The following is a 13,924-nucleotide window of genomic DNA, read 5'->3' as shown; positions in this document are numbered from 1 at the left end:
AAGCTCAAGAGTAAGAAAACAACCTGATTAAAAAAATGGGTTCAAGACCTTAACACATACCTCACCAACAAAGGTGCACAGATGGCGAATATGCATTTGAAAAGATGTTCCACATTCTATGTCATCAGGGAAATGGCAAAGTAAAACCATGAGATACTGCTACATGCCTATTAGAATGGCTAAAATCCAGAACACTGACAACACCAAATGCTAGCGAGGATATAGAGCAACAGGAACTTTTCATTCATTGCTGATGGGAATGCAAAATGGTACAGCTACTTTGGAAGACAGTTCAGCAGTTTCTTACAAAACTAAACATGTTCTTACCATATGATCCAGCAATCACTCTCCTTGCTATTTACCCAAAGGAGATGAAAACTTACGTCCATATAAAAACCTGCATATGGGTGTTTGTAGTAGCTTTATTCATAATTGCCAAAACTTGGAAGCAACCAAGGTGATCTTCAGTAGGTGAATGATAAATGAACTGTCATACATCCAGACAGTGAAATATTTAACACGCCAAAGCAATAAGCTATCAAGCCATGAAAAGACATGGAGAAGCCTTAAATGCATATTACTAAGTGAAAAGCCAACAAACAGAGTTCACAGACAAGGAAATACAAATAACTCTTAAACATAAGAGCTTAATCTTAAAATACAATTTAAAATTTCACCGAAATACCAGTTTTTATGAGTGTAGCAAAGATCCCAAAGTTTAGTAACATACTGCATTAGTGAAGGTGTGAGTAAACAGTACTTTCCTTTTGCTGATGAGCCTATAAATTGGGTCAGATCTTGTGTAGGATAATTTAATTCTGTCAAGCAAAATTACATGTACACATACCTTTCAACCCAGCAAGCCAACCTTTAGAAATTTAGCCTATCGGTGAATTATATATTTGTGTGTGTATAATACATATGCATTTGCGTGTGCACACATAAAATCCTCTACAAGGATTCCCAAAACCTAATTAACACTGCTGTCTGGAGTCAGGGTTGGAGTGTGATATGAGTGGTAGGAACATACTTTTCACTATATATCCTTTACATATTTTCAGAATTTTAAACCTCATGAGTTTTAAACCTATTAAAAAGTACAAATTTATGAATAGAAGTGAAAGGAAAAGGAAAGTACAGATGCTTTGGAGGAATCATTATTTTTGAACCCCTCAGTTTTATATTCTTTATTTTATAGAGAAAGAGGCATTATTGGAGACTTGACAGCAAATGTCTAACATTGTTTCAAAACGAATCTGGATCAAAGTATTACAAGGTAAAGATTTCACATTTTTAAAAATATGTACATCAAAGTATTGTATGTTTTCCAAATACATCTGACTAATATTCACTAATTGTTATATTAGAATGTACGTATTATGAGTCTGACTAAAATAGTTTATATAAGTCACTGTTAAGTTCCTTGCGGAAGGACCTGTCCCCCACCCCTCCATCTCACCCCCACACAACAGTCCTGCTACAAAGGTGGTTTTTTGATGTGTCTTCCTTTGTTTTTGGCCTGCCTGACAGGTTGCTGCTGCTTTACTTCTGGATACTATGGCTTAGATTAAACTATTCAGACACTCCCATGATTATTGCCGATGGAGATGAGGCCAGCAATGTATTCGGTGTTTCTCTTACCTTCCATTTCACCTTAGGCCCCAGTTCCCAAATACTTCTCTTGCCTCTTCATCTACATTGTATAGTCTTCTTTGCTTACCATGTCACAGACTGACACCAAACAAGATTGTAAGTGTAGCAGTTGTATCTGTAAGAAAAAGAATAGAAACTAATGACTTGCTTTAAATTGGTTGGGATTTTTTAAATAAATGTTTTGCCTTAGGAAGTAGAGTAAACATAACTGACCGTTACAGTTATGGACAGAACTAGAATGGAGTACTTGAACAACCCACACTGACATTTTGATTTGCTGCTGTTATTTCTGCTTTGTACTCCTTTGGGGGGTATATCTTGCAGATAGCAGCCAGTAGGGAAGGAGTTGTGGAGTTGATTTAAAGACAATTGGAAAGTGACAGGTGTAGGATATAGTGGCCATTGGCTTAAATCCCCTCCTTTTTTGCATTCTAATGACCTACATTAGTCCTGAGTCACTGACTTAGTTATTCTACTCCATGCTCTGTCCCTGTCGTGGCTGATAGTATTCAAGGCAGATACTATCAGAAGACCTGACTGTTCCATGTGCCACATACTGTGTTCATTTGTCTTAATGGCGTTTATTGAAAATCATGTCTTTGATTGTTTAGTTATTTGAAAATAAAAACAAAGAAGTATTTATATTTTCCAATGCTTAATTTTTTACTTTAGGAAATTCCACTTTCAGAAATTCTCCGCATATCTTCACCACAAGATTTCACAAACATTTCACAAGGCAGCAACCCACACTGTTTTGAAATCATCACTGATAATATGGTATACTTTGTTGGCGAGAACAATGGGGACAGCTCTCACAATCCTGTTCTTGCTGCCACTGGAGTTGGACTTGATGTAGCACAGAGCTGGGAAAAAGCAATTCGCCAAGCTCTCATGCCTGTCACCCCTCAAGCCAGTGTTTGCACGTCTCCCGGGCAAGGGAGAGATCACAGTAAGCAATACGCTTGTTGGTGGCTTTTCCCCTTTGGTTCTTAAGCATTTTGTGGTGTGGTTGTGTTTCTGTATGTATTTTTAATGCTCATTTTACACTTCATCTTTTGTCACCAATACCATTAATTAATTCCTTTATAAAAGTATATTGGTTATAGTGTAAATATGCAATTCCCAGAGCGAGACTCCAGGGTCAGTCTCCCTATATTTAAATCTTGACTCAGCCCACCTGCTATGTGATCTTAGACAAGTGCTTACTTCTCTAATCGTACCTTCTTTATAGGGTTGTCAGTGTTAAATGAAAGAGAACCTGTAATGTATAGAAAAGTGTTTTGCATCCACAAATTCTCATCAGATTAAGCAAACTACTAGTGTTAGCATTTTGCTTCATGGTGGGATATAACAGGCTATAAAGAGTTATGGTTCACATCACAGTCATGAAATCTGTGAAATTAGAAGTGCTGTATTTTTTTTAACTGAATTAAAACATTCAGAAATATTGAAAAATTATTGAAACATATGTCCTTTGCACCAACAAAATTTATGAAATAAAACCTAAATTTGGTAGTGGTTCAAATGAACACTTAACCAGAAAGTCATAGTATAATGTCACTTCCCCCCCATTGGCATTGTTTTTATGGGGAAACATAATTCATTTATTAGACAAATATATTTAAATCGAAATAGATATCAACCAGTTTCTAAATACAGTGTATTTCAGTTCAGCTATATTATTTGATGCAACTATTTTTAGTGTTATGCTAGGACCCAATCTAAAATACAAAAGAAATACAGAAATTTTAAAAGCTATTTAGGGGGATAAGACATATATACTTGTGTTAAATGGTGGGATAAAGTAATAGAGTGCAAAAATGAGTAATGCATTACTTGGGTGGCCAGTTAGCTCAGTTGGTTAGAGTGCGGTGCTCTTAACAACAAGGTTGCCGGTTCGATCCCCACATAAGCCACTGTGAGCTGCACCCTCCACAGCTAGATTGAAACAACTACTTGACTTGGAGCTGCTGGGTCTGGGAAAAACACACTTAAATAAATAAAAGCTTAAAGTAAACAAAGTAATGCATTACTTGAGGAACTCAAGTGTGGACAGGAAGAGTAAACAGAGACTTTATGGTAGAAGAACCTGATTTGGAACTTGAGCTTAAAACTCGGGTAGGTTAGGATAGGCGGAGCTAAATCGGAGAAGTGGATGGGGTAGTGGTAACTCTACTTGAGACAAGTGTGACCAAAGGGATAAGGTAATGACCGTGAACATATTCGGTGTCTAGTGTTAATTATTAGACGGTAAATAGATGGATATTCACAGCGTCTCGTAAGTCTTAGAAATTTTAGACAGATTATCATATGTTCTAATTAAAATCATGAACCTTTTTCCCAATATAATACAGGCACATACACACAAATTTATATATAATTGGGTTTAGAGACTTTCTCAAGTCCATCAATGGACCCTCTCCCTAGGATTAAGAATCTCTAAAGGCAGAATTGCAGAAGCATTAAGTGAGGATTCTGGAGAATGAAATTCCAGTTCTGCCGCTTACTAGCTCTGTGATCTTGGCCTCTACAGTTCTCTAAAGTGGGAATAATAATAGTTCTATCTGTACTATATTGTCATATTTTCATTTTTGCCAAAAAATGTGGTCATATTCTGTGTGTTCTTTTTGCAACTTGCTTTTGTCCACTATTTGATATATAGCAGACATAGTTCAATGTCAGTATATAGATTTACCTAATGTTAAAATTTTTGTTGAAGTAATGCATATGCTTTTTATGTTTGGAAAAAATGCAAGCAGTATAGAAGTGTATAAAGACTAAAATCTTTGTTCCCCAACCCCACCTCTCTCATTCACCAGAAGTAATCATATTTTTGTTTTTAATTCAAATGCCATTACCCTACAATTTACCTTTTTAATTTAATAATATGTCATGGGTAGCTTTCTGACTCTGTACTCACAACTCTACCCTAGCAAATGTTTAGATAGTATTCCTTTGTATGGACGTCTCATATATTATTTAACCAGTTTCCTCATGCTGGATTAATGTTGGATGTGTGGATTTCTTTCTTTTCTTTTTTTTTTAAACAAATGTAACTACATTATATTAGCTGAATGTTAGCCAGTTTTTAAAATTTTATATACTGTGGGCATTCACGTATCAGTAAATATTAATGTTAAGTAATATACTAATAATTTTGTTCTTTTTCTCATATATCATTCTTACATATTACAGAAGATTTGTCTACCAGTATCTCTGTATCTAATTGTCAGATCCAGGAGAATGTGGTAAGTAAAAGTTACAGCTTGTTATGCTGCTATAGACATCAGTATGTGCTTTTCAGAGGGAATGGGGAATATAGGTTATTCTGGTGTATTAGTAAAGATGAAGTGTTATAATAGCCTTTATTGTAATGCTGATTTGACCCTGATATGGTGTTCTGAATTGTTTATCCTTTTAATAGATTTTTCTGTTTCCCCTGCTACATCGTAAGTTCCTTAGGTCTGTTTTACAAATTAGTGACCTATCACAGAGCCTTGTATACAGTTGGTGCTCAATAAATGTTGCTGATAATCATAAAAGAATAGACATTTTTAAAATTAGGACAGATTTAACAGATGTAGACCAATACCTTTTTACAGATGAGAACACAAAGTCCCAGGGGATTTAATAGTTTATTTAAGTTTACCTAATTTAAAGAGAAATTAGGAAATTGGAATTTTGGGAATTACAGTTGACCCTTGAACAACACAAGTTTGAACTGGCTGGGTCCACTTTATTTTTCAATAAATATAGTTTGTCCTTTGTATCCTTGAATTTCACACCTGTTGATTCAACCAACCACAGATTGAAAACAGTATTATCACCCCATGGTTGATTGAATCCTCAGATGCAAAGGGCTGACTGTACTTACGTTTTGGGGAAGTCAGAAGTAATATGTGGATTTTTGACTCTGTAGGGGTTGGTAACCCTCTCACCCCTGCATTGTTCAAAGGTTGGTTGTACTGATTTTTATGACAGGCACTGGACATTTTGCAACGTTGTGTATGTCCTTATTTACTCAAAAATCCAGTGAGATAGATGTTATTAGGTTGGTCTAAAAGTAATTGCAGTTTAAAAGGTTAAAAATAATTGCAGCGTGGCCGGATGGCTCAGTTGGATAGAGCGCGAGCTCTGAACAACAGACTTGCCGGTTCGATTTCCACGTGGGCCAGTGAGCCGCTCCCTCCACGACTAGACTAAAGCAACGAGCTGCTGCTGAGCTGCTGGAGGGGCGGCTGGGTGGCTCAGCTGGTTAGAGTGCGAGCTCTCAACAACAAGGTTGCCCGTTCAATTCCTGCATGGGATGGTGGGCTGCGCCCCCTGCAACTAAAGATTGAAAATGGCGACTGGACTTGGATCTGATGGGCCCTGGAGAAACACACTATGCCCCAATACTCCCCAATAAAATTTTTAAAAAGTAAAAGAAAAAGAAAAAACAATTGCAAAAACCACAATGACTTTTGCACCAACTTAATATTATATCCCCTTTACCAATTAGGAAATTTAGGCCTAGGAGACTGTTTTCTTTTTATACAGATCACTACTTAATAAATATGAGACTTTTTTTATTCGAAGCATTTCCCCCCAAATGTCTTACAGGATACAGTATACTTGCACAGTAAGAGTGATGGTATAAAAATAAGGCTTACTTTTCTAGGACATAGAAAACCTAAGTTTCATAAAATAGTTTTATGGAAATTAGTTGCCTCTATTGTAAAAATAAAAATGTATTTAAGTCTTTGAGTGAAAGGAGTCAGAGATGTTGACGTTGCTTTGTAGAGGTAAATTAATATTACTACTTTGTCTTTCCTTAATAGGACATCAGTACTGTTTATCAGATCTTTGCAGATGAGGTGCTTGGTTCAGGCCAGTTTGGCATCGTTTATGGAGGTAAGTGACCACAGACTTTTGCATATAGTACATACTATTGAAAAATGGAGAAATTTTAAAACATCTGCCAGCTGTCCCAATTAAGTAACAGAAAGATTCAGAAAATTAGTTTCACAATCGCCATACTTTATCTCTTTTTGTAGCTCATACATAAAGATGTTTGTGTGGGGAAAATTGTTTGAAGTTTATCTTGCGCTGTGAAGCCTTGTATTTATTGAAATGTGTGCCCTACTGTTTTTCCAACACAAATGGCACCATTTCTCTGCTGTTGGCATGAATGTTATATCAGGTCTGAAAACCTAAAATCTTATCCAGCTGTATGCCTTAGGATATTGCAAAGTCATTTAACCTCACTGTGCCTCAGTATCTTCATCAGTTTAATGGCGCTAATAAAACCTGACCAGCATAGCTCACAGGGTTGTTAATATTAATTAAATTTAATATACATAAAAGTACTTTATAAGCTATGAGCCACTATACAAAAAAATGTCAAGTCATTGTCATCCCTTGCCAAGACTATTACAATAGTTTCCTACACGGCCTTACTGCCTCCAGGCTTGTTCTAATATGCGGATAAATCACTGTGCTGACTCAGTGAATCTCAAAAAAAATTAATTCATTAGTACAATGTTTCCATTTTGACAGAGTCTCTGAATACTAGGTCAGGGTAGTTAACTATCATTTATTTAATAAGGTAGATTATTTTTCACCAAACAAGTTGATTCAAATTTCTTACCTTTTCAAATAATGAAATACCCTTTATTAGGAGCTAATACTATAGAGGGAAAACATAATTTACTTCTTAAAATTAAAGGTGAATGAAAGAGAAAGAACAAAATAAGCCTAGAAAAAGAAATGTAAGAGTAAATCCATATAAATTTCAGTGTGTGGACAACTTTGTGATAAAGCTTTTGTATTGTATGAGCTATCAATTTGCTTCTTTTCTATACTTTTTTTTCAAAATAGGAAAGCATAGAAAGACTGGAAGGGATGTGGCTATTAAAGTAATTGATAAGATGAGATTCCCCACAAAACAGGAAAGTCAACTCCGTAATGAAGTGGCTATTTTACAGGTAAAAAAAAAAGTGGCTTTATATTGGTTTTAATTTTTGATTTATGAGTTTTAAATCCAAGACTGTTTAGTGTCCTGGTAAGATTTGTTTTTCGTTTGGTTTTGTTCTCATCTCATGATATTTTCCCTCAGTGAAAGGGTGGTGAGCATCTGAATTAATTCCCTAAGTTCTTTTTTAAAAGGAAAAATTAGATTACAGTAAGCTAGGAGTTACAAGGACCGCCATTATTTTGCTCTATGATAGTAATTTGTTTAGAATACATTTTCATAAGTAAAACCTTTTTAAAAAATAAACTTTCATTCTTAATTCATCACTCCAGGAACTCAAAATACTTGATACATCTACTACCACATGTTGTTAGGCCATTGCTATATCCGCCCAAGTCTCACAGATAAGGTGCTTAATTATTATAGTAATTACTATAAAAATAAAGACTGCTTAAAAATTATGTACCTTTTAAAAGTTGTATGTATTTTATTCAAAACCCTAAAGATTTAATTTTATAATGGTTTAATCCATTAAGATATGTTTAAAGATGTATTAGGAATGACTTAAATCCCATAAAATAAATTACTATGTGTTTTTATTTTCATTTAACATTTTTACCTCTTTTGGGGGTCATCTAGAAGACTAAAATTTAGCTTTATTTTTTAATTTTTCTGATAAGTATTTGTCTAAAATACTTATCTTTTTTTTCTAAATTCTAATAATGCAAGTTTCTATTAATTCATTACGTAGCTTTTGCATAATATTTACGAAATCATGGTGATGTAATAGTTAATGCTGTCAGTGCCCCATTTGCTTGTGGGTGAAGTTCAAGAAGACACAGCTTACTGAATTTACGCTTCCTTGAAGAAGAAGGTAAGAAACTTATAAACACCTAATTAACTTTACATTTATTACATTATTGGCCACTAGTAGTAACATTTGCCTTACTTCTTTTGCAGAGGAGTGATAATCAAAAGATTGGTCTATAAGCTACCTGTGGTCACTTCAAGGCTGCCTCCTCCTACAAAGAGAGCTACCTTAAATAGAATATTAGTAGCATTCAGACTGTATTAGAGTGTGAATATATTGTTAAGATTTTGGAATATTTTTCTTATCTAATTTTGGAATCTTTCTCATTGTCCAACTAATATGCAAAAAAATAAATATTAAGGCTGTATTCCTAAAGTTTGATTTCTTGTCACTTTGAGTACAAACACACCTATAAACTAAACACTGAAGCTCTTTCCCACCATGTTATCAACTGTATTGTAATAACTGAATATAAGAATTTCCAGATAATGCACAATGTAGAAACCTTATTATATCCTTCTGGTTATTTTCTTTCAAATTGCCCAACTGGGAATAGAATTAAGTGATCGCAGCGTGTCTCCAAATAAAATATCGTCACCTTAAGTTTAATACAATACTGTCTTTGTTGTAGATTCTCTTCAAATTGTTTATATAAAATATTTACATTTTTATATTTAGTGAATGGCTTACTTCGTGCCAGAAACTGTACTTCTTTTTCGCAAACTCACCCAGCTGGAAGGTAGCAGATTCAGGTGCTCTCTCTGTTCTACCGAATTGGACCTGCTTGTGTGTGTGTGTGTGTGTGTGTGTGTGTGTGTGTGTGTACACATAAAATTGTGACTTCATTTACTCTTTTGCAGTGTAACTGCGGATTCTTCTCTATATATATACAGTGTAAACATCAACTTTAGCCTACTTTGTATGTGAATTATAATTCTCTCAATACAATCTGAATGTGGTAAACACATTTTTTAAAAGGAAACTTTTTTCAGATAGCTCATTTACTGAAATTAGTTCCACAACATTTAGTTATAGGAGTATTTCGGCTAGACTTTCAAATGAGTTGAAAGGAACCCATACACGCACACCGCTCTTTTGTTCCGTCCTGCCAGCCGTGTCATCTTCACTTTCCCATCTGTGCCCCAGGGTGTTCATCAAGTACACCTCAGAGGCTGGCTGTACCTGTAGTTGATCCCGGTACTGTAATCTTCATCTGCAGCTCCACTGCTAGCCGTAGTTTTTCTTCCCTACATCTACATCTTTATAGAGAAAGGATAGGTGAAGACTAAGCATATCATTGAGACCACAGCTTTGACCTTTCTGGTAGCAGGAAGGAAAAATATATAGAATCATTAATTTAGAAGTGACCATACAGTTTACCCAGGAACATCCAGTCTGGCCCTTGAGCAGTTGGTTGATAGGCTCTGTATGTCTGTCCGTTTAATTAATAGAAATGAGCACAAGATATTTTTAGACATCTGTGACTATTCTGTATTAAGCTGAACCAAAATCTCTTGAAAAACCTTCCACTGCAGATACCATATTCAACAAACTGCACCTCTTTTCCAGATGATAGCCACACTGACTTTCTTTCTGTTCCTCACACTTGCCAGATACAGTCCTATCTCAGTGACTGCATTAGCTGTCCCCTCGGCCTGGAGTGCTTCCTCCCTCCAATATCTGCATGGCGTATTCCCTTACCTCCTTCAGATTTTGCCCAAATGTTATTTCCTCAATGAGGCCTTTGCATTCTATTCAGCATTAAACCCTCCCTGCACCCCTGCACTCCCTTACTCTGTCTTTTTGCCACAGCACTTATCACCTCTGTACTAGGTGATTGACTCGTTTATTACCTGTTGTCTGTCTCACCTTGCTAGAATTAAGAAGCTCCAAGAGACAAGAGCTATTTGTCCGTTTTGTTTATTGGTGAATCCATACTACCTACATAGTACTAGGCACATAGCAAATACTCATTTAATATTTATTGAATAAATCTATTTATGTGGGGAATTATCTATAACATTAAATTTTTTAAAAGTATGGAATGACTCCATCTGTGTAATTTCTTAAGGTAATGTGTACATTATATTTGTCTACGTATGGTTATGTGTGGACAAGGATTCATACTTATAAAAACTGTCAACATGGACACATCTGGGAAGCACATTGTGGGGCCGAGAAGAAATGGAGACTTTTACTTTCATTTCATAGAGAGATGGTAATTAGTAAAATGTTTCTTTTGCTATTGTCTGAAGAGGATAGAAGGGTAGTGGCAGAAAAGGTGTGGTGCTGTCACGGCTACTTGTATTTAATACACGGTGGCGGGGAGGGGAATGTTATCAGAAACTTTGGAAGGAAATTTGAACATGAATTTGAACATTGCGGTATAAATTCAGCATTTTCCCCTTCTCGGAAGTCATCCAAAAGCTACAGGAAAAATGATAAACGGAAAAGCATACTGTTTCTTTAATAAAAATAGAAGAGAGTTCAGACCTACAAAATAGGTAGAAGTTTTTCCAGAAACAATGGTAATGGAGCAGGGGTACATGCAGGAAGCAGTACCACAATAAGAACTAGCTCTCAGACCTACAGTTGTCTCCTCTCTAGTCATTTTCTCAAATGAAAGAAAGCCAAGGGGGTCATGATCTGATAAGATTAATTTAAGGGAAAGCACATTAAATGAATTGAAGAAGGGCACTTTAACAGTGGAAGAGAGCAAATTGCATTATACCAAATAACCAGTCATTTGAATATATAAATATTAAAATATATTCAGAGAATAATAAATAATATTCTTTGATCTTAATGTAACATAACTTGAAATAAATTTCAAAATTAAAGCCCCCACCATATGAAAAAAAGTTTTTAAATCTTAATTTTTGAATCAAAGAGCAAAATCGGTATTTCAGAGTACCACTTTGAAAATAATTGTAAAAATATTGTATATCAGAGTTTTTGGGCTATTGCTCAGAGAGAGCTTTATAACTTCAAATATTAAGCAACAAAGAATAAAAATAAATGATTCCAACTCAGGAAGTTAAAAAATGAACAATAAACCTAAGAAAAGTAGAAGGGATTAACAAAGATAAAAAAGGAAATTAATAAATTTAATACAGAAAATAAAATATATCCAAAAGCAGGTTCTCTGGGGGATCGGATAACAATAAAATAAGTAGCCAACCTAATAAAAAAATAAAATACAAAAACATCTTGGGGAGATGACCAGGAATACTAAAATAAATTAAGGGAATCTTAAGATACTACCTTGTGTAACTGTCAGATAAATTTGAAAACGTGGAGAAAATGGTTAGTTCTCTGTGAAAGTATAATTTACTAAAAGAGACTCCAGAGAGAATGGGACATTTACACAAATAGAAGAAGGTGTTTAGAAAGGAGAATAATGTTATAGTATATGTACTTCTGTTTTTGTGTGTGCATGGGTGTTTTTAAAGGAGATGGGGGGAAAAAGAACCTTAAGAGATAGACAACTACAGCAGAGAGGACAGCCAGGCACACTTCCAGCTCTTAAGCTGACCTAAGTTACGTTCTGAATTTTCCAGTACTGTCATTATCACACCCACCACTTGGACTATTTCACTTTTATCTACTGTAAAATTGTGTCACTTATTTTGCTGCTTGGAATATCATGTTTTAATTTATTAGTAAATTGGAGCATTAAGTTTTCAGTTTATTAGTAAAAAATATTTTACGCTTCTTTTTCACTTTCTAAACATCTTTCAAAGCACCAACCATGATTCAGACATTGAACTAAAATGACTAAGACACAGTCTCTGCCTTCAGGGAGCTTGTACACAGATATGGTACCATGGGATAAGTATTGCTGCGTAGATACCATGTCTCCCCGAAAATAAGACCTAGCCAGACCATCAGCTCTAATGAATCTTTTGGAGCAAAAATTAACATAAGACCCGGTCTTATTGTAATATAAGACCCAGTCTTATATAAGACTGGATCTAATATATAATAATATAATATAATGCTGGGTCTTATATTAATTTTTGCTCCAAAAGATGCATTAGAGCTAATGGTCCGGCTAGGTCTTATTTTCAGGGAAACACGGTAGAGCGTAGAGGAAATTATTGCAGCAGTCCCGAAAAGAGGTAATGTGATGGTGGATTTAAAAAACATTTTAAAGAAGGAGCTCAACCTCACATAGGCCAAAAAAAATTTTTCCCCCTTAGCATAATTAGGTACCCATAATGGTAAAAAACATAAGAAAAATGTATTTCTATTAATAAGGAATAGTTTAATTAGTTGGGCCAGCAGAGCATATTTAAGATTGAATAGGGACAATGAAGCCAGATTTTTGAAGATCTTAAAATCCAAGTAGAGGAATTGAGATTTATGTCCAGAAATAGCCATTGAAACATTTTTGAGCATGGCTGATTTCTCAAATTTGCCTTAGAGGAAGGTGTGCTTGCCTGCTTGCTTATTTTTACCAGTAAGATAGGTTGGTTTTTCATTAGCAGAAACAATATCATTTTGATCTTTGTATTGTCCAGCCCTGGTAACATAGTAGTGCTCGAGAAACGTGGGATGATAGAGGTAGAGATTCTGAGCCTAAAAGAGGGAAGACCAGATTGATGTATAATGAGAATATAATGAGAATCAAGACATTTAGATAAGTAACTACCTTAGAAACAAAACCATCTCTTGAGCAAAGATTTTCACAAATACGAGCCCAAAGAGCTCTGGGTAATTGGCTAAAATTTGATTGGCAATTGGGGCTGATTCATGGACAGCATAAAGTTAGTGTAGGAAGATTTGAGATGAGAAGGAAAAAAGTAACGAACCAGAGCAATTACATAATCAAATTGAGGAGACATTCTTTCCCCTCAGTGCATCAACTTCCAGAACTTGGAAAAATCAGAATCTGTGATCCTTATTTTGTTTGCTTTTATTTTTCTAAGCTGTTTTTCTTTGTATGCCTTATATTCCATACAATTAATCCTGCAATTCCTCAGAATTTGCACCATCCTGGGATTGTAAACCTGGAATGTATGTTTGAAACCCCAGAACGAGTTTTTGTCGTAATGGAAAAGCTGCATGGAGATATGTTGGAAATGATTCTATCCAGTGAGAAAAGTCGACTTCCAGAACGAATTACTAAATTCATGGTGACACAGGTATTTTAATTCTTTTTTTGAAACTAGAAACTACATAAGAGAATTAAATAGCCATGCTTTTACATATCAGGATGTTGTGGGACTTGTTAACCTCAAAGAATAGAATGACACTGTTAGTTAAATCTTGATGAACTATGGTGGGCTTTTCAAATTACTGTATTATTCAAGGGGTCAGATGGGGGTTTAGCTATGATTTCTCCAAGCATTGAAAAAAATCTTTCCTTCAATCACAGATACTTGTTGCTTTGAGGAATCTACATTTTAAAAATATTGTGCACTGTGATTTAAAGCCAGAAAATGTGCTACTCGCATCAGCAGAGCCATTTCCTCAGGTGAGATACTCTCCAGAACCTTTTAAAG

At 35.2% G+C, this 13,924-nt stretch overlaps 1 protein-coding gene across 1 annotated transcript in view; it reads left to right on the top strand.

Moving 5' to 3' along the window:
* The window catches only part of PRKD3 (protein kinase D3), a 54,953-nt gene that overhangs the window by 32,903 nt on the left and 8,126 nt on the right, over positions 1 to 13,924 (top strand). The window contains exons 10-16 of the mRNA XM_019742118.2: positions 1,199 to 1,276; positions 2,326 to 2,602; positions 4,849 to 4,901; positions 6,474 to 6,546; positions 7,513 to 7,619; positions 13,403 to 13,564; positions 13,798 to 13,896. Coding sequence (XP_019597677.1) covers positions 1,199 to 1,276; positions 2,326 to 2,602; positions 4,849 to 4,901; positions 6,474 to 6,546; positions 7,513 to 7,619; positions 13,403 to 13,564; positions 13,798 to 13,896 — 849 coding nt within the window. The remainder of the gene's footprint in view (positions 1 to 1,198; positions 1,277 to 2,325; positions 2,603 to 4,848; positions 4,902 to 6,473; positions 6,547 to 7,512; positions 7,620 to 13,402; positions 13,565 to 13,797; positions 13,897 to 13,924) is intronic.

Source organism: Rhinolophus sinicus, linkage group LG05 (genome assembly GCF_036562045.2).
Source record: "Rhinolophus sinicus isolate RSC01 linkage group LG05, ASM3656204v1, whole genome shotgun sequence".
Lineage (NCBI taxonomy): Eukaryota > Metazoa > Chordata > Mammalia > Chiroptera > Rhinolophidae > Rhinolophus > Rhinolophus sinicus.
Note: the sequence above shows the minus strand (reverse complement) of the source record. Positions and strands in the feature narration are given on the sequence as shown.